The 21,052-nt window shown below is 44.2% G+C and overlaps 1 protein-coding gene and 1 long non-coding RNA gene across 54 annotated transcripts in view; one reads left to right on the forward strand and one right to left on the reverse strand.

The window, feature by feature from the left end:
• SVIL (supervillin) overlaps positions 1-13,758 on the forward strand; it is a 154,089-nt gene extending 140,331 nt beyond the window's left edge. For 49 of the 50 annotated variants that reach the window (XM_088653374.1, XM_088653381.1, XM_088653389.1 and 46 more), the window contains 8 exons: positions 282-387; positions 1,867-2,074; positions 3,294-3,427; positions 4,296-4,451; positions 5,387-5,530; positions 10,944-11,065; positions 12,485-12,640; positions 12,752-13,758. In XM_088653374.1, coding sequence (XP_088509500.1) covers positions 282-387; positions 1,867-2,074; positions 3,294-3,427; positions 4,296-4,451; positions 5,387-5,530; positions 10,944-11,065; positions 12,485-12,640; positions 12,752-12,838 — 1,113 coding nt within the window. In that variant the 3' untranslated portion in view covers positions 12,839-13,758. The remainder of the gene's footprint in view (positions 1-281; positions 388-1,866; positions 2,075-3,293; positions 3,428-4,295; positions 4,452-5,386; positions 5,531-10,943; positions 11,066-12,484; positions 12,641-12,751) is intronic. The other variant, XR_015946260.1, reaches the window with a different exon arrangement.
• Positions 11,435-21,052, reverse strand: part of LOC118092370 (uncharacterized) — a 99,916-nt gene continuing 90,298 nt past the window's right edge. For 2 of the 4 annotated variants that reach the window (XR_015946262.1, XR_015946261.1), the window contains exons 4-6: positions 16,116-16,169; positions 15,452-15,523; positions 13,491-14,136 (exon numbers count right to left, since the gene is read on the reverse strand). This is a non-coding gene — a long non-coding RNA (uncharacterized LOC118092370). Of the gene's footprint in view, positions 11,564-13,423; positions 14,137-15,451; positions 15,524-16,115; positions 16,170-21,052 lie in introns of those variants that run through there. The other 2 variants (XR_015946263.1, XR_009558420.2) reach the window with 2 other exon arrangements.

Here is a 21,052-nt window from a genome sequence, read left to right on the forward strand (position 1 = left end):
GTCCTATCAGATGATCAAAAGCATGGTGGGGGAACCTGTGGCCCTCCAGGTGTTACTGCACTCCTGTTGGACTCAGGCAGCATGTATAGCAGGAGTTGTGGTCCGACAATATGTGGAGAGCCACGTGTTCTCCACCCTTGTCCTAAGGACATAGTGAGGTTCGTAGGACACCTGGCATAACTTTTGACCCCAGCCATTTATCAAATTAATTTTATAATATTTTGCATTGCCCTGAATGAAACTTAACTTGTTGTAATGCTAGGATCATGTTCACTTTTCAGGTTCAAGTTCTTCAAGGAAAAGAGCCGCCATGTTTTCTTCAGTGTTTTCAAGGTGGAATGATCGTTCATACGGGCAGAAGGGAAGAGGAAGAAGAAAACACACAGAGTAAATAGCCTCCTGATACCAATTTTTTCTGCTGTGAAAGAAGGGAGAGTTGAACTGTGTGAATGCTTTTACCTCAATTCACTCTGTTGATCATGTAAGGCAGCACAGTAGCATTTAATTTTACCAGCATTTGTCTTGAATGCCAGGGAAGCAAACTAGTAAAAGTGAAGGCTAGTACATTTAAGCATGTGCAAAGTTTCCTTTCTCTACGACCAAGAAACCACAGCTGGTCCCACATGACTGGGAATATGCAGGGGGGTTCAAGATCTGAGGCAGCTTTTTTGCCAAGCAGGATAATTCAGGTCTCCCCTCTTTGGAAACAAAGCACCACATCACACATAGAAGATAAGAAGAATACATTGATATACTGTCTTTCTGCAAAAGCATTTGAAGCAGTTTAGAGTTTGCAAGACACGTATAAAAGGCATGATACAGAAGGGGAGAACAGGAAGGGAAGAGGAAAATAAATTAGGTCCCACCCATCTTTCTAAATGATCAGGTGGAATGGCTTTTGACTGAGGTAGTTGAAGGAAGGAAGGAAGGAAGGAAGGAAGGAAGGAAGGAAGGAAGGAAGGAAGGAAGGAAGGAAGGAAGGAAGGAAATCCAGGCTAATGAAGTGGGCCTTGCTGTCTCACCTCTCCCTCAAATAGAGTCAAGTGGAAAGACTACTGATGGAAAAGTTGACATCCATTCTTTTCTCACCATACTAGCTCAAGCCACACTGTGTTTCACCGGTGTGGGCCAACAGTGGCTACATTCACACATAACACTTTGACATGGTTTGTTTTAACAGTGGCATGTCAACTCAGAGATGACCAGAAAAGCTCTTATTTTCTCCAAAGGTTTTTGTTTTTTGTTTTTCCAGCTGCTCATGCTTTTGAATCTTGGCATGGGTCTGGGGTGGGATGGCCAAACAAACCATGGTTAAAGAATGCCATTGGGTACAGGCATGTCACCCAACCAAAGTTTGGACAACAAAGCATGATTTCACATTGTGGTTTGCTAACAGAAAACAAATCACAGCTACTGTACATTGCTGGGCTGGGTTTGCACATACCAGTAAACCACAGTCAGGTTCAGCAGACCATCACTTAGCATTATGTATGAACCAGGTCCTTATGCCAGTTAGGTTTGCTTCCTCCAGCAACATTCATAATAAAGATGGAGTGTAATAAAGTAAAAACCATCATAAATAGGAAGAAAAACTGAGTTTTAGTGAAGTGTTTTAAGTGACCATCTTTTCTGATCCGGATACTTTGTTCAGACTTTGCGAGTGATTGACAGTGGAGATCAACACAGGCACATTCCAGGTGTTGGCTGCAGATGTGAGCAACACTGACTCAGCACATCTGTCACTCACCAAAGTCTCGGTCTTCAAGCACCTCAAGGCTTTTCGTTTGCCTGTGCCAATGCATAGCTTAACTTGGAAGTAGCCTTAGCAGTTGCATAATAAAGTTGTGTTATCCATGCCCATTGCAGGCGATTGGCGATTGTACTGTGTACGAGGGGAGCTTTCTCTTGAAGGAAACCTGCTTGAAGTAGCCTGCCACTGTAGCAGCCTGAGGTCCAGGATGTCAATGCTTGTTCTAAATATCAACAAAGCCCTCATTTACTTGTGGCACGGCTGCAAAGCCCAGCCACACACCAAAGAAGTTGGAAGAACAGCAGCCAATAAAATAAAAGAACAGTAAGTAACCAAACTATTCTTTTGAATACATATCCACATTGTCTGTCTACAGTTTGTGTGGAAGACCCCTGAAAATGGGTGAGAAATGACTTAAGGGGGTGGGCAGGTAAAATTGAGGTTTATTACTTTTATTTCATTTTTGCACACATATTCCACCCACCCTTCCAGTAGCTCAAGGTGACATACATGGTTCTTGTGTTTTAGTCTCACAACAACTCTGCAAGGTGGGTTAGACTGGGCGGTTCACCCAGTGAGTTTCATAGGGGAGTGAGGATTTGAACTTGGATCTTCTTAATCCAGCACTCTAGCAACTATGCCACATTGGCTTTATAATGTGCATATAGTGGTACTTCGACTTACGAACGACTCGACAACTGAATTTTTCGACTTACGAATGGGGGTAATGGCCGCACGCTTACGAATGTCTCGACATCCAGAAAAAAACTGTGGCGGTTTTAGATAGGGATTTTTTGGCTGACGAATTTTTAGATAGGGTTGCTTCGACTTACGAATTTTTCCGTTTTCAATGCATTCCTATGGGATATCGCGTTTCCAATGGCATTTTTTACTTACGAATTCTTCGACTTACGGAGGTGCCTTCGGAACGCATTAAATTCATACATCGAGGCACCACTGTATTAGGCATTGTATAGAGAAGGTGGCTAAAGTGAAGCATTTGTTCCCATCCCTCAGTACTAGAACTCAGGGTCATCAAGTGAAATGGATCGGTAGCACATTCCAGAGAGATGAAAAACGGCACATCACATCTTAACACGACACATAAATGATTGTTATTTTAATTTGCTGCCACTGACTAGGGTGGCTCTAGATAAATGGGTGTCAGTGGCAAGTAGCCGCGATGGCTATGCTGAGCCTCTGCATTCAGAGGCAGAATGTGTTCAATTCCAGCTGCTGGTGGCTTCTGCGAGAACCAGGAGGTTGAACTAGGGGCCCCTTTGGACTGATTCAGCAGAGCTCTCCTCAAGTTGGGAAAACACTTGCAGGATGTTTGCGTGAGCCAAGGATGTCAGTTTGTGAGAACAGTTGAGTCAGAGGAAACAGGTGATGAGGGTTGGCAAGTGCCTGGTAACTGGCATTGTTCTCAGCTCTCTCTTTTTTGGCAAAGTGTCTATGAGCATGTCTGACTTGGTAAAAACCATGCTGCAGCACAAATTCACAACACTAACAGTGGTTCTGGTGGATTAATATTGTATCTTAGGTGCCCTCTGGAAGCAGGACTGCACAGCAGTAGCAAGGTGACGATACACGAATGCGACGAAGGGTCAGAGCCATTGGGATTCTGGGATGCCTTAGGGAGGAGAGACCGGAAAGCCTACGATTGCATGTTGCAAGGTATGGAATGCTTGCTTTCCCTGTGGTGCTTTAGATAAGATACCCCAGAACTAAAATATACAGACAAGAGAAGGTGCTTGTCTGAAACAGGAATGAGGAGTCTGTGGCCCTCCCTTACCATTGGTCATGCTGGCTGGGGCTGGTGGGGGCTGTGGTCCACAGGCTCCCCACCCCTGGTGTAAAGCTGTGGGGTGGGGTCATCTCTGGTGAGCATGAACTCCATGCCAATACAATGGGTGTGGATGCATTGTCTGCTTTCAAGAGCTCTTGAATGTCAGGTGTATCTGAAGAAGTCTGCATGTACACGAAAGCTTATACCAAGAACAAACTTAGTTGGTCTCTAAGGTGCTACTGGACAGGATACACACACACACACACAGAGAGAGAGAGAGAGAGAGAGAGAGAGAGAGAGAGAGAGAGAGAGAGAGAGAGAGAGAGAGAGAGCTGAATCAAGAGCAGCAGAGGAGAGCCCCCTTGGTAGTTTACCACCCTCAGATGTTGGGGGGTGCTGGCTATGACCTGGGAGAGGGCATTCTCTGTGGCAGCTCCTAGGTTCTGGAATTCCCTCCCCATCTGGCACCTTCATTATATCGTTTCCATCATATATTGATGTAATACTTCTTTACGCTGGCTTTTGACACCTCAGGTGTGTTTTCAGCACCCACCCTATGGCTATAATATTTTTTTAAAAGTTTTTAATATTGAATTTTAGATTGTTGAAACCTACCTTGGGGCCTGATGGGGGTAGCTGATAAATCGGATGATAATACTAATAAGTCACAACTCATTAAAAAACAACGCTGCTAAAATGGGTAAAATGTCTTCTGAAATATTAATTCTATGTCTTTTCATTGCTTTTTCAAAAAAGATCCTGGGAAGTTCAACTTCACGCCCCGCTTGTTCATCCTTGGTAGTTCGTCTGGTGAATTCTCAGCCACTGAATACATCTATCCAGCAAGAGACCCCACTGTGGTGAATTCTATGCCATTCCTCCAGGAAGACCTCTACACAGCTCCCCAGCCAGGCAAGTGAATGTGGCAGGGGACAATATGGACCCCAATCTGAAGCATCACTTGGCTGGTGCCTAAGGAAGTCTCCGGCCTCTAGGAAGATGCCTTTGCTCAGGAATACTGCTAACCCTGAACGTGCCAGATTTCAGTTACTTGATTATGTTCTTCCTCCTAAAAGTTGCAAAAAAAAAAACACCCCAAAAAACCAGAAGAGGGGTGATGATGATGATTCTTATATTTCAGTAATTCGTATAATGCTTAATCACAGCCATCTCTTAAGTGATGTTACAGAAGACCCAGTGCAGTAAGACTACAAATGAGTTAAAACTATAAAAACCAGATTTCGGTTGTAAACCTGCTGGAACAGAAAAGTCCTTGGTAAGCACTGGAGGTTCAACAGCAGGGGCCTGTCTGATCCTCAACTAGGATTTCCACAAAATTGGGCTCACAGTACTGAACGCATGAGTCCCGGTGGAGATGAGCTGTGCATCCAAGCCATGGGAGACCATGCTCAAGCAGGGATATGGGATCAGATGGTCCCTGAGGCATCCTGGTTTCAAGCTGCTGAAGGCCTTATAAATCAATACACTCTAGCACTCTGATTCACTAAAACTAAGATAATGTACTCTAGCAACACATGGTGCAAATCAGAAGTAGCATATAAGCAGCAGTAACCTTCCTGCAGTAAGAATGCAAAGTGCTTTGCCATTTTCATCTGGTTTGTCTCATAAAAAGCACTGTGAGGAGATGCTGATGGCAGTTTTAGTCCCATTTTTATATGGAAAACTAAGAGAGTGGCATAATGTGTTTGCTGCAGAAGTAGGAACTGGACCAGACCAGACTCCTTATTACGTATGAAATGGGCGTGCTGAAGATATGGTACACCCTCCCTCTCACACACACAAGCGTGCAGTGTTTAGAACCTTTGTCTTTTATTTAACTCGTGCAGCTCTCTTCCTTGTTGACAACCACCATGAAGTGTACCTCTGGCAAGGCTGGTGGCCTGTGGAAAATAAAATAGCTGGATCAGCTCGAATCCGCTGGGCCTCGGACAGGAAATGTGCCATGGAGACCGTCCTCCAGTACTGCAAAGGTAATACAGTCATACCTCATGTTACGTTTGCTGCGGGATACGTCTTTTCAGGTTGAAAACGGGCCAAACCTGGAAGTTCCGGAATGGGTTACTTCTGGGTTTGGTGTGCGCGCATGCGCAGAAGCACCAAATTACGTTGCGTGCTTGCACAGACACGACGCTTCAGGATGTGCCCTTTTCAGGTTGCAAACAGGCCTCCGGAACGGATCTCGTTCACAACCAGAGGTACCACTGTGACAGATTCAGGAGCATTTGTGTTGGGATGTGCACCTCATACGAAGTCAATGCTTGTTGGCAGAGGAGGACCCTGTTGCAGCCCAAAAAGAGGGTGGATGTGGGGTGGAGGGCAGTGCATACCGTAGCACCCCTGTGCTGAGATTCCCCATCCCTCTCATTCTGCTGCGGCTTTACCTGTCCTCATCTCCAGCAGCCAGTGATGTGGAGCAGGGACAGGAGGAAAACACATGTCAGAATGGCACGGGGTAGGTTGCCATACATGTTATGGTTGTGGGGGACAGACACAGGTTTGTTGTTTTTTTTTGCTGAAGCACCATGCTTCCTCTAATACTGAGTTCACAGCACACTTCCAGGTAGTGTATCCAAGACGTTGGCTTGGGCCCAAGTATGACTTGGGTCTCTTGGAGCTTGATTATACCAAGTTTGATCCTAGGGCAGGATGACATTTATTTATATATTAAATGTTTATAGACACTCCCCCCTTTCAAATAAAATACCAGGGTGCTATACAACAAAATTTATTAGTACAATAAAGCATAAAACACTGTTTGAAAAACGAAGATAAAATGACGGGCCCATCTTGAAAAAATTTAAACAGCTGGCATAAGGTCTTCAAGAGACATACGGAAATTGGTAGCGAAGATACCTTCTGAATCTTCACCAGAAGAGTATGTATTCCACACTAGTTGAAGGTAGCCAGGATTCTGCAGCACAGGGGGCAACTAGCAACCCTCTTCTGAACAATCTCAGCGACTGAGCTGGGATAAAAGGGCTCAGATAGCCCTTTAAGGTATCATGGAACCAAGTTGTTCAGTGCTACCTGGCCTGGTAGCAGATGCTGTTGGCTGTCTGCCCTGTGTAACTACTGCATTGGGCATATTGACAGCTCTTTGTCGATTTCTATAGCTCCTGAAAGAAGGTGCTACATACCTTGTGTCATTCTTGCACTCCCACAACTCTCCTTTTTAAGGCAGATCACAAAGGATTTGCGACTAGAGGCTGGATATGTGTGGCTTGCCTAAAGTGTGTGTGTGTGGGGGGGTCAGTTAAACCCTGTGGGAGTGTTTTTCTCCCTTCCCCTGCCTATCATTGCTGTAAGGCAAAGTTCCCCAACATTTCCATGGTTCTCATCTGTTATAAGGAGAATTTAGCTGCCTGATCGTGCATTCCCATCACTAAAAAAAACTTTGGATCTAGTCAATCATTATTTAAATCAATTATTTTAATTCATTAATAAAATATTACTTTACAAGCAGCTTGCTGCAGTTAACGAGCAGACTTTCTGCAAACCTTGCAATAGCTACAGTGAACCTAATTGCGTTTAACTGTTTCTAAGAGTCACCTCAACCTTTTCTGCTTAAATATAATGACCTATAAAGTCAGAATCAGAATGTTCAAGGAAATGAAAACGTTCTGCTTCTTAATCTCTCTGGATGTCCTGTGCCTGATGTATTTTGATGGACACTTAATGAGGAGATGCAGGATTAGAGTCCACTAACGAAGTTGACACTATATCTCTCCTGGTTTAAATAAGGATTATGGGTGATTCTCTCCGAGGGGGGGGGGACCCAGTTGGTGTTAACAGCTGCCATTGAGAATTCATGCTTTGTTTCAGGAGATGCAGATATAAGACTAGATTACATCTTGTATTATTGCTGCCAGGGTGTGTTATTGCCCTTTTGTTAACAACAAGCATTGCCTTGTTGAGTTGGCTTTCCTTCCACTGTTCCTGAGCCCATGTGCATCTGTACCTTACCATTTATCTAGTTCGCTTTATGTATTGGATGAAGTTAGGCTCCTGTCTATAAAATATTATGCTGTGATTAAGTTGCTTTGTCTTCAAAGTGCTATTAAAAAAAACCTCAATATAACTACTGTCAGGGGAATTGCTGGCTACCCTCGAGCAATGACACTCCAAACCATCTTGTCTTTAAGACTTTTATTGTGAATATTATTTACAGTGCAAGAGCTTCATGAAAACATGTCTACTCAGTATCATCAGATTCTCCCAATGGCGCTTTTCAGCTCCTCCCCTAGCAGAGTAGTTTGGGGACCCAAATCTCCACCCCCTGCGTTTGCGAGCCGTTGATCGCCTCAGTTCTGGGGTGAATTTGAAAGGACGCCCCTCTGATGTTTCCCCACTAGAAACCTCTGCTGGCCTCTCCTCCCTTGCTGGTATCACGGACTGTAGGCAGCGCTCCTGGAGGCTGCCTGAGCCCTGCACCCCTCTGCTCATTTCCTCCTTTGTGTCTCCTGCCCCTCCGCTGTTGTCAGAGCCGTTCAAAGAACTGGATTTGATGAGAGGTGGCTGTTCTCTGTAAGCCCATCCCCTTACAATTACTTTTCCAGTTTGGTGTGAATCTCACAATAGAAATGTATTGAATATGTACTGTACTGTTCCATTTGCAATGATTTCCATATGTATTCCATTGGCTCGAGACAGATGGCAACCACAAAATATATACATTAATAATGAGAGCTAAACCAGATTGGGTGATGACTGAACTTGTCTGTTTAAACTTTCCCCAAAACTTTGCCATCATATACCACCACAAAGAAACAACACCCAAGATCAGATTAAAAAGTTGAAGTGATGGAGTCAGGCAGATGGCAGTAGGCTTGACTCAGGGGCTTGTAGGGGCACCACTGCCGCTGTCGTTCTGCAGATGATACACACTATAAGGAAGACTGTAAGAGCCTAGGTCAGGGAGAGATAAAGGGAAGCACTCTATCCAGACTGGCATATTTGCAAAGTTTGGACTTTTGTCAAACTGTTGCTGTGGCATCACTGCCAAATTCAAGCAGCTTCCACTGTTGTAGTTAGAACATCAGAAGACTTTTAATTGCACACATGCAGATTAAACTGCACTGTAGGTGTGAGCTGCTGCTTACACAATGGTAAGCACTCCCATATTTTTAAAAAGGCACTTGGGGAACTGTTACACTAATTCTTTTCTAGCTTCAGCATGGGGTTCTGGTGCTTGTATGTTGGGAAATTTGTAGAAGAGAGGCTGTGATATTACATGGACTTCTCCAACAATCCATCCTAGTCAATTTAAGTGATATTGTTGCCACTAGTTTCTGGAGATAGCTTTTCCTATGCTGTCTTGAGGTCAGGCATCCACACTGAATATTTGTAGCTATTATCTGCAGCTATATGCAATGGATAAAAATCATTGGGATTGTACCCAGTGTAGACTCATTACAATTAATGGGTATGGGTAACTGAGATCCATTAATTTCAAAAGGTATAGTTAATAGAGGGACCCAGGTGGCGCTGTGGTTAAACCACTGAGCCTAGGGCTTGCTGATCAGAAGGTTGGCGGTTCGAATCCCTGTGACGGGGTGAGCTCCCGTTGCTTGGTCCCAGCTCCTGCCAACCTAGCAGTTCGAAAGCACGTCAAAATGCAAGTAGATAAATAGGAACCGCTACAGCGGGAAGGTAAACGGCGTTTCCATGTGCTGCTCTGGTTTGCCAGAAGCGGCTTTGTCATGCTGGCCACATGACCTGGAAGCTGTACGCCGGCTCCCTCGGCCAATAATGCGAGATGAGCGCGCAACCCCAGAGTCGGTCACGACTGGACCTAATGGTCAGGGGTCCCTTTACCTTTACCTTTATAGTTAATAGAACTTAGTTGGAGAAAAAACCATTTGTCTTGGCAGTAACATCCATTTTCCTTCCTCAAGCCCTTGAAGGTAGATGCAAGAGGTCTCAATTCTGGGCACAAATAGACCCAGGCCTGTGTAGCTCCAGCAAGCCTACCGCATCATAGGCTTTCAGACCAAGTTGTCTGAAGCAGACTATGGTTAAGCCTCTCTTAGCAGGGTCAGGAAAGGCTTTAGCCATTCCAAGTAGGAAATACTGGGATCAGTCAACCAGTGTTCTGTCTTGTTATAAAAGGCAACTGCTTTTATTGATTTATTTCAGTTTGTTTGTGTTCTGTTTTTCAACAAAGCAACTTAATTCAGTTAACTTTTAAAAATGCAACATTAATTGCAATAAAAAGGTTTTCAGAACCCATCTAAAAGCAGTGAGAAGGATCTCCCAAGTGTAGGGGGTGGGATCCTGTGATGGGAGTTGCAGGCCAGCAACCTTCTAGAATATGCAGGTTTTCTGCCGCAGCACCTTTGCATCTAAGGATGGAATTCTGCAATTGAGAAGACCTCGTCGCTAGGGCCCACAAAGGAATATCCAGGAAAGACAGGCTGCTATTTAGGCTGAAACAGGTTCCTATGAGCTAAGGAGAGCCTTAAAACAATATGGTCCTGGGTAATCTGGACACTTCGTTTGAAAGGTTTACAACAGAAAGCCTTTTTTCAGATAAGTGGAAAATTCACAAAAGTCTTAGAAGAAGGTGGCAAGGTGTTGTTGTTTAGTCGTTTAGTCGTGTCCGACTCTTCGTGACCCCATGGATCATAGCACGCCAGGCACTCCTGTCTTGCACTGCCTCCCGCAGTTTGGTCAAACTCATGTTCGTAGCTTCGAGAACACTGTCCAACCATCTTGTCCTCTGTCGTCCCCTTCTCCTAGTGCCCTCAATCTTTCCCAACATCAGGGTCTTTTCCAAGGATTCTTCTCTTCTCATGAGGTGGCCAAAGTATTGGAGCCTCAGCTTCACGATCCGTCCCTCCAGGGAGCACTCAGGGCTGATTTCCTTAAGAATGGATAGGTTTGATCTTCTTGCAGTCCATGGGACTCTCAAGAGTCTCCTCCAGCACCATAATTCAAAAGCATCAATTCTTCGGCGATCAGCCTTCTTTATGGTCCAGCTCTCACTTCCATACATCACTACTGGGAAAACCATAGCTTTAACTATACGGACCTTTGTTGGCAAGGTGATGTCTCTGCTTTTTAAGATGCTGTCTAGGTTTGTCATTGCTTTTCTCCCAAGAAGCAGGCGTCTTTTAATTTCGTGACTGCTGTCACCATCTGCAGTGATCAAGGAGCCCAAGAAAGTAAAATCTCTCACTGCCTCCATTTCTTCCCCTTCTATTTGCCAGGAGGTGATGGGACCAGTGGCCATGATCTTGGTTTTTTTGATGTTGAGCTTCAGACCATATTTTGCGCTCTCCTCTTTCACCCTCATTAAAAGGTTCTTTTAATGAACCTTTTAATGAACCTTTTAATAAGGTGGCAAGGTATTCTATATTTATTTTGATTTCTTTTTATGTATAGGAAAAAATGTGAAGAAACCTCCCAAATCTTACCTAATTCATGCTGGTCTCGAACCTCTGACCTTCACCAATATGTTTCCAAGCTGGGAACACAGAGAGGACATTGCGGAGATCACAGAAATGGTAAATCAACCTTTCTCATTATCTTTCTCCGTTTTCCACTGCACTGTTGGCAATGTGGCTCTGGTGGTGTTCTGGGAAGCAGCGAAAGCCAGGGGATTCATGGAAAGGAAGCTTCAAGCATTTGAGGGGGGAGAATAACCAGCGTGGGTGGATTTTGACTGAGATTTTATCATCTACTCATAAAGATTCCAGGACACAAGGAAATGTTTTAATGTCCAAAGAACTGAGAGGTCTAGGTAAAAAGATTTGTTTTTGTTGAGCTGATTGGGTAACAGAGGCCTGGCTATTCCTTATCTCTCTCAGAAAACCTGCCAAGGCTTGCAATGGTTGGAGCTTCCTTTTCAAAACAGAGGACATCATTTTCATCAGAAATGCAAAGCCTTACAAAAAACCTGTGGTGGCAATGTGGGGACTTTCTTGGTAATTAAGAACCTTCCCTCGAGAGAGCCACCTCTTTTGGCTGGTTATATTGTATTCATTCTAAATCGGCTGCCACATCTGTAAAATAAGTAGACAGAGCTCTTTGGGTAAAATGTACATTTCACAGACCTGCTATTTCAGATGAAACAGTGGCTTTGTTGTGATTGCAAAGTGTGAATAAACTAACATTTGTTTCTCCACCCACTTTTGCTTCTGGCACCACCCATCCACTGGCCGTGGCATGAGAAATAAAAACAATATTGCTAAACTACCGTATTTACTCAAATCTAATGTTCACCATTTTTGGTCAAATTATGTTGTGGGATTTAAGGTGCGCATTAGATTCGATGGCACATTTACATTTGCCAGCAAATACTTTTTTTGTTGTTTTAAGGTTCTGAAAAAAATGAGGGGCACATTAGATTCGATGACACATTAGACTCAAGTAAATACAGTAGTTAATTGAAAAAGGACTCAAAAAGTGTCTTGGCCACCTGACTTGCAGCCATCATGGAAGGCAAGGAGGGAGGGAGACTGTATGCAAGCCCAAAGCTTGCACTGGTTTCTTCATTTAATGCTAAGCCATAGCGAATATCCATATCGTAAGTACCGTATATACCAGGCATCCCCAAACTTCGGCCCTCCAGATGTTTTGGACTACAATTCCCATCTTCCCCGACCACTGGTCCTGTTAGCTAGGGATCATGGGAGTTGTAGGCCAAAACTTCTGGAGGGCTGCAGTTTGGGGATGCCTGGTATATACAAACATAATTCCTCTCCGCTAGATGCTACACCATTATATGCCTTCATACCAAGGGAAACTTGGAGGTGAGCTTGTGACTAACAGCCACCAATAGAAATCAGGCAGTGGCACCAAAGTTAAAAGAGCCGGGGGGGGGGGAGGGATTTGTTTATCACCTGACTTCTCCATAGAGAACATTTGACTGCTTATCTCTTTCTGAACCACTTGAAATTTCTAAATCTTTTCCTCCCCTCTAGGATGCTGAAGCTTCTAACCAGATAATCCTTGTGGAAGATGTGTTGGCCAAACTATGCAAGAAGCTGTACCCATTGGCCGAACTTTTAGCAAGGCCCCTCCCAGAGGGAGTGGATCCACTAAATCTCGAAATCTACCTTTCCGATGAAGATTTTGAGGTAAATGGGAATACACATCTCACAGATGTCTCTGTAATTACTCTTGGCATTGCTATTCTTCTTTTTTTTACACTTCTTAATGCTTACCCTTCAACACCCCTTTTGATGCAGGCTGGATTGCAGATGACGAGAGAGGAATATAACACACTGCCTTCCTGGAAACAGGTCAACCTCAAAAAGGCAAAAGGACTCTTCTAAATAACCTGGCCATGTGGCAGTTAAGGGCTAAAGCTGGAGTGGGATCTTGTGTCATTTTCAGCACCTCGTGGACAAAGAGCAGCAGCATGGCCAACTTGTGCTCACCCCCCCCCTTTTCACCAAGCCAACAAGATACCGCCAAAAGGCTATAGATTTGCTGCCTCTTCTTAAATCACGTCATATTGTAAAATGCAAAGGGTCTTTGTTTGGGGAGGTAAGGCAATTCAACAGTTGTTCTCCCTTGTACTTTAGCAGCAGTTTCTCAGGCTGCTTCTGCAGCAGCCATGGCGGATCTTTTTAGCTGCGTTACACTACTTGCCATTTGGGTTTTGAAGACGTTCTCTTTGTAAAGTGTTATTTTGTTTAAAGCTGTGGATTTTCAAAAATAATTTATATTTATATAAAACACATAGGACAAGGATGTATTTAACAATGCCATGTGTATTATTCACTGTCAAGAAAGACTTTCAGAAAAGTAGCTCGGCAGAGCAGTTGCTTGGTCGGAATTAGTTAAACTACGAATTATGTTTTTACTCTCTCTTTGTGTCTTCCCATCCTCTATCACTGAATGGTTTCTCTTTTTAATAATAGGCAACGAATTGGTCTCAATGCTGCTTCAGGTGCTAAACTGAACAAAGCGTCATCACACGAGTTTCTTGAGAAACTCTCCAAATCCAACTTTGATATACTTTGTTATCCCAAAAATGTATAGTGCCTTGTTTTTTTTTCTGTGTACAGTTTATATACAAAAAAAGATCGGTCTGCTTTTTGAAGATGGCTCTGAAAAGTCTCTTATGCTCTACTTTTATAATAGTAGAAATAAAAAAACATCTCAGTTTCTAATAACTTGTTGTAAAGATAAACTGTCTTTTATGACAAAGACTCAAAGCAAAGCTTCAGAATAAACTCTTAGCAATGCACACAGACTTGTTCTTCTTCTACCACATAACTGATTCTATCGTAAAATACCTCATTTCAGTAAAACACACAGAAAATATTTGCAGTGTGCTGTGAACAAAGAGCAGAAATTTTCTGATTCAGAAAATAGTATTTCATGATAAAATGTCATTTACCAGACATTAAGTCTAAGGTCTTCAACCATCTCAACCACTCGTGCTAATGGGTCCATCAGTATGGGATCAGGTGATAAACAGCTGCCATTTGTAGGAAAGAGGTGACGGAAGAAATGGATATACTTACTGAAATACCTTCAAGATGCAGATTTGTGGCAGCACCTTTCCTGAATTCGCCTACAATAGCAAGCATTGCTGGAAATGCAGCCTCGTTGCTTCTTTTCCCTATGAGTGAAACAGAACAAAATTTACCAAACCTTGATTAAACTGTAGTAAGACAAATGATAGCCAGATAAAATAATTTGGCTCATGGATCACTGCTCTAGATCAGGGGTCAGCAAACTATGGCCCACAGGCCAGATCTGGCCCAACTGGCCCGTGGATGGTCTGTGGATCGTGTGGATACCGTTCGTTAATTTTTTTTCATTCATTTTTTTTCTGCGTCGCCATTTCCCCTCCCTTCTCACACACCGGGACGGCGTCTCCCTCCCTCCTGGCTTCTCCCCACCCTGCGTAGAGGAGGAAGTGGGGCTGGGCTGAGCTGGCTGAGTGCCATTTTGGGCAGCGCCTCTCCAGAGCCAGCCAGCCCTTTTGAGCCGCTCATCCCACTGCTGCCGCTTGCAAGGGCAGGCACAGGAGCTGCGGTTGACAAGAGCGCAGTGCAGCGCCTCTCTAGAGGGGCTGGCTGGCTCTGGAAAGGTGCTGCACTGCACTCTGCCAACCGCGGCTCCTGTGCCTGCCCTTGCAAGCAGCAGAGGCTGGCAGCGCCGGGACGAGCAGCCCCAAAGCAAGGGCAGGCACAGGGGCCACGGTTGATGCAGCGCAGCGTCGCGCCTCTCCGCAGCCAGCCCGTCCTTGTGCGGTAACACCAAAGGTAGGCAGGGGAGAGGGGCTGGGGGAGAGGAGCCCCCTCTGCCACATGCACGCATGTGTGTGCACAGTCCAGCCCGCCACAAGGTCTGGGGGACGGTGAACCAGCCCCCTCCAAAAAAAGTTTGCTGACCCCTGCTCTAGATCTTAGCTGACTTGGTATTCTCTGGCTTATATCAGACCTGCAGGGGTCAGCAAACTTTTTCAGCAGGGGGCCGGTCCACTGTCCCTCAGACCTTGGGGGGGGCAGACTATATTTTGAAAAAAAATATGAACGAATTCCTATGCCCCACAAATAACCCAGAGATGCATTTTAAATAAAAGGACACATTCTACTCATGTAAAAACATGCTGATTCCCGGACTGTCCGCGGGCCAGATTTAGAAGGCGATTGGGCCGCATCCGGCCTCCGGGCCTTAGTTTGGAGACCCTGTGCTAAAATATAGCAAGTTTCAAGGCTTTCGCTAAGAAATCGTGGTGGTTTTTTTCCCTAACACTGAATTAAATTCTGATTTCAACAAAGGATAGCTATCTATTCACTTTGAATTACCACAACCTATTCAAAAGATTTCCTCCTTTTATGTGTCTTTACACCTTCAAAGAGATGCAGTACAATGTTTCCCCAGCCTGTAAATTCAGGAAAGCATTTCAGTAGACAGTTCAAAATTACCTTTACAGGAGGAAAATCTTCAAGCCATTGTTGCTAAGTGACATGACGATCTCTTCAGATGCTGTTCTTAACCTGACCAAATCAAATGCAATAAAGCACATTGAACAGACTGAATTGAGTGGCCTTGTTGTAACCTGATGTGTGACTTAGCCCAGCCCACAAAACCAAGGTCCTTAAGACTACTGCATAAGTAGTGTCCAGAGATGTCAACAAACACAGCTTTAAAAAAAGGAAGCAACAGGAAATTATATGCTGTACTTCTGTGACATAGGCGAGCATTAGTTTGAGTTGAAATCTGTATGCAAGCTTGCTTTCTGTGGGGATCTGCCTATGCTAGATGAAAACTAGTAATTGCTTGCTATGAGAGGCCTGGCTCATGATTTATTTATTTCATTTATATTCATACCCATAGCAGAAGTTCTCTAAACTGTTCAAAATTATAACAACAACACTGAAGTATAAAATAATGAACACTGTAATGGGTTGATTCTAAAAAGGAACACAATCAAAACTCAATTTAAAACACAAAAAGCCAGGCTGTGAAACGTTAAGTTCTTTAAAAAGCCTGGATGCATAGAAATGTCTACCTTTTACCATTGCATTAAATCTGGACACCATGCTGGTGCTTTTTGTAAAGAATCTTATTTATACTGTTTTTACTTACCTGTGTATCCCCCTGTAGTTTTGGGCTTGTTCGTGTTCTTTTCTCATGGGAGTGCTATATAAAACAAGAAGAGATCATGAAAATGGTGGCAAGCAAACCTCCCTGGAAAAACCAGTTCCTAGCAGGGGTGCCACTACCAGAAAGGCCCTGCTCCCTTGTAGTTACCTAGCCTATTTATTTGGCAGAGCCACTGAGAAAAGAGCCTCCAAAGATCTTTAGGTGCACACAGGAGAAGGGTAACTTGATTACAAGCCATTTCAGGCTTTCAAGACTGAAACAAGCACTTTAAATTGGATCCAAATGCAGGGAGCTAGTGCAGCCTGCAAAGGAGAGGTGTAAAGATGGTCTTATACCAGTCCCAGTTAATGTTTTTGCCACCCTCTTCAGGACCAGCTGCAGTGTGTTTTCAAAGGCAGATCCACAATACAACACATTGCAATGGTCTAAAATGTTCTACAAAATGGGTACACTTTTCACACATGTAAAGAGCATGGCTCTGCAATTTCAGGAAGTCCAGGTTTCTGTGCAGGGAGCTATTTGTCTGTGGCAGAGAATGATGTGAGTCACTGAAAACCAAGAAACTAGAAGGGATCACATATGTGCATAGGGCATGCAGTATATACCCTGACCCCAGAGAAGAAAAACTATTGGATTTTTTTTAGTTTAGTTTTACAAAAGGCCATGCAGGAATTAGTGGGGGGGGGGTGTCACAGTACAGTGTTACATTGGGTTGCGGACCTAATCCATTCCGGGGTGCCGTTTGCACCCCGAAAAGTCCACAAACCGAGCTGAGCTTTTGCACATGTGCGAAAGCGTGATAGAGTGCTTCTGCGCATGCACGCGCGGCGGAACCCAGAAGTAAACACTTCCGGGTCCGCCGCATTTGCAACCCGGAAAAACGCAACCCACAGCGGATGTAACACGAGGTATGACTGTATTTTGCAGAACTCAAATGCAAAATCCAGTCAAATGACTGCAGGATCCCATCAGTGTTTGTGTGTGTGGACACACAGTGGAGCATCCAATCATGTGAGGCTCCCACCACCACATCAGTGCAGTACAAAAAGTTATTCCTGTTCTCCCCCTGCACACACGCACACACCATTATTTATCAATGAATGAGAAAAGAAACTGCATTTGAAAATGGTCAAAGGTAGATAATTTTCTTGCGAAATTCCCATTGTGGGTTGCAGGGTTTTTGTCATGATTACTTTCAAGGTGTCCTAGCGGCATTTGTGAGGGTCCCTTTCTTTCATTCTACAAATCATCTCTCTAGACTCTGCAGCCCTCCTGGGTGCCTCGTGCTTCCATTAAAGGTCAAGGAAAGACATCGTGCAGCATCCTTTGAGGCTGCTTTTCAGATCAGGAAATGTGGGCAGCCAGGGAGGCTGCAGAGAGGAAAGGGAAAGGTGGCATCCTTTGCAGTTCTGCAAGGTAAGCTATCAAAAGTCCAAACAAACTCTAAAGCATTCTGAAAATGAGGCAGAAAAATGGAAGTCTCTTTTGCAGAGGAAGAAAAGGACAGATCTGTGGTACAGATTCACCATCTCATTTGGTTTTTCTTAGAGCTGGTTTAGCAACACTAGTCAACCAACCTAAGAGTTGGCTGGGGCAATGTTGATGTTGCCACAATAGTTTCAGTACTTCACACCTCGGGTGGGGAACCTCTGCTCCTCCAGGTGATGTTGGACTCCCAATTCCCATCAGCTCTGGCTAACATGGCGATGGGTCAGGGATAATGGGCACTGAAATCCAAAAACACATGAGATGGGCACAGGTTCCACTTCCCAGCATTACACAGAATGAAATAACAGACTGAAGTGGATGAATTCAAGAGCTGCGCACCACTTCAGGCTGTGTGTGAGGAGGGGAGGGGTGTGGTATTCTTGCCTATTCCCCCACATTAAAAGCTGGCTTGCAGCAAACTAGAATATTGGAGAGAGGTCCTTGCTAAATTGCCTTTTGCTATATCCTGTTCCCACCTGCTATTCTGGCCCTTTCACACTCTCATCTATTAAGTGATGTGCTAATGTCTGCTCAACTCTCTTTGGAAATGTCAAAACTATTTTTCAGCGCCACTCACGTTCCAGGAACACTGATCTAAAGTACACCCATATTCCTGGCTTGTCAGAGCCTTATCTGAGCTGCTGCATAAGCGACTGCTATTGTCTCTTCTGTCAAAGCTTGCAGGCTGACATTGCCAGCTCTCCTGTTACTTTGCCTGGTGCCATGGTGCAGACAGAGCAATGCCCTCTGAGCTAAGGGAAGGCACTCTGGGCTGGGCGCCAGGAAACCATGGGCTGTTAAATCTGTCTGTTTTCCCTAAGGGTATAATTTAGCTGCTCCTTTCCTGCCAAAACCTGGCCATAAAATGGTGAAAGTACTCGACGTGTCACCCCCAACCTGCCAACGGAGCTGGGAATTGGATCCAAAACATTTTTCTTTCTCTCGTTCCCTCTTAAAATGCAGCAGGGTGGAATTGGGATGTGGACACCAGTGCTGCAACTGGTTTCTTTTGGGTCTCTCCCTTGCTCTTTGGGGTGTACTTCTCCAGGCTGAGACCACCTGAGAGAAAAGTCACAGGATCCGATTCCCTCATTATTATCAATTGCATTGTGATCTAAAAAAAAAACTCAGGGGAGTACGGAGGGGGTTTATTGTCCTCAAAACAGACCGGCGAGATCACGAGTGAACATGCGGTAGAAAACTGGTACCAAAATGTATGGGAAACTGCCCTACTAGAAAAGTTAACAAACAAACTTAAATTAGCATGGGGACAAGCAAAGGAGGCCATCTTCACCCCAGTGTGGTTCCCCTTTATCACATAACGCAGCACAGCAGGACAAGGACCTATCCCCACAACAGCATACAAATCAATATGGCTAATCTGACCCAACCACCGACCCACCTCCTCAAATACACAGGCAAAGAAACCACACTTCTGCAACCAGTATAAACAAAGGACTAATCCACATGATGCGGATACAAACACCTGCACTAACCCTATGCAACAGAATGAAAGAACACCTCCCCATCTCTTCCCCACTGCACTTTTCTCCACTTATTTGTCTGTTTTGTAACACAAGAACATCTTTAATAGAAAATATTTAAAATAAACAGATCCACGAGACAGAATCACTGGATTTTAGAGTTGAAAGGGTCTTTTGCAGTCATCTGCTGCTGATAGGTGGGCATTCAGGCTCTGTGAAGGGAAGACAGCCTGTCCCAGTGTCAAATGGCCCTTTTTAACCATTGGGACATTTCTCCTAATGGAATCAAAACTACGTAGATATGGAGAATCTAGTCTCCATGATTATAGTGACCGTTATGGCATCCTCCTACTATGACATTATGACTGTTAAGAGGCAAAAGTCTGGCTTTGGGTGGTCAACTTATTGGGCCTCAATAAAAAGTGTTCATAGTGGGACTAAGCTTAGTCCTGCTGTTCCTTGCTGATGTTCATGGAGAACAACAGAAGAGGCCTACTTGTCTCTTTGAAAGCTCTTGTCAACTGCAGTATTCTTTCCTTGACTTAATAACTACATAGTTAATCAAAACTGGCTGTTCATAAGCTTTCTCCCTTTTCACTTCTCAGGCAGATGTTCTCTCCCACATACCCCGTCTCCATCTACAGAATTTGAGGTTGAGCATTTGTTAATATGGAAGCTCTTGGTCTTCTGGTTATTTGGGGAAGAGGTGGGGTGCTTTTGGTTGAACACTTCCTTTTTCTTGTGTCCCCCACCCCGCCCTCCAAGCATTTAATCCTCCATTCACAGAGGCTAAAATTCAGTCACTGTCTTTTCTAACATGTGTTAAGAAGATAAAATTCAAGATGGGGGGGAAATGTTATTGGATTAATCATTACTTATAAATTATTTTGTATTTTCATACCGATTTCTTTTTGGGAGCCATTAAATAGGCATATAGTGTTCATAGTATGCTGCAATGGGAGCCCCTCCAGTCTAAGTGATAGAACTTGGAAAAGTGGGTTGAACCCTGACAGACAGTAAATAGTTTGTTTAAATTAACTTTGTCTCTTTTTACTACTTTTTAATGGGCCAACCTATCAAAGCTGCCATTTAACGTAACATACATTTTCAAACTCCTAGCACATTTCAGAAGGGCAAAGCGAATGCCTAAGTGCTGATGATATGAGGCTGCCTAAATTTTTCTGTTGCCTAAATGTTGAGCCTACTGTTGAATTCCTACCTCGAAAATGTGCTGTTTTGTCAAAATACCTTTTGCTGTGATTAGATGGGGCTATGGAATTTAATCAGCGCTAATTTCCACAGTGGGAAATATTTCTGGTTGATTACTGCGATATCGCAAGCGGCGAGGAAAGCTATTGTGCTTCACGGTTTTATAGCCCATCCTAGGCAGGGGTGACTTACAGTGAAGAAATGCATTGGCACTCCCAACGCCATAAATTAGATGTTGTTTTTATAATAATGTAACTGGAGCTGGCAACATTTTATCATAAGTGCTTCAATTCCTGTGGAAAATCGTTGTGCACTGTACGCTTGATGATGAATTGAGCATCATGTTGGGAGAGCCGGGCCAAGGCAGGAGAGGAGAAGAGAAGAGAAGAAATTAATCCGGCTGATTTTATTTACCAGGTGCTTGTGTGATATTTCACCTCCAAACTCAGATGTCTTTTGTCAGGCCTGCTACTCTGCAATTCATTCAAGAAATGAGGTTTCACTCCTCTGGACTAAATCTCCATTTTCTGCGTTACTCTTTTCCTGGATCCTGGCGGCTAAACTGGGCATTGAAGGGTCAGCTTAAAACACCTGCTGGAAAACCCTTCACTGCTTTTGGGTATCTAAGAAGGCTGCTGCTTGGGTCCCAAGTGCATCATGGGATACCAAATGTGAGGAAAGGTCATCAGAAGAGCTAAGAAGGAAGAAGAAGCCAAGCCATGTGAGGAGCAGTTGAAG

The sequence above is a fragment of the Zootoca vivipara genome, chromosome 11 (assembly GCF_965207765.1).
Source record: "Zootoca vivipara chromosome 11, rZooViv2.hap1.1, whole genome shotgun sequence".
In the NCBI taxonomy this organism is placed as follows: domain Eukaryota; kingdom Metazoa; phylum Chordata; class Lepidosauria; order Squamata; family Lacertidae; genus Zootoca; species Zootoca vivipara.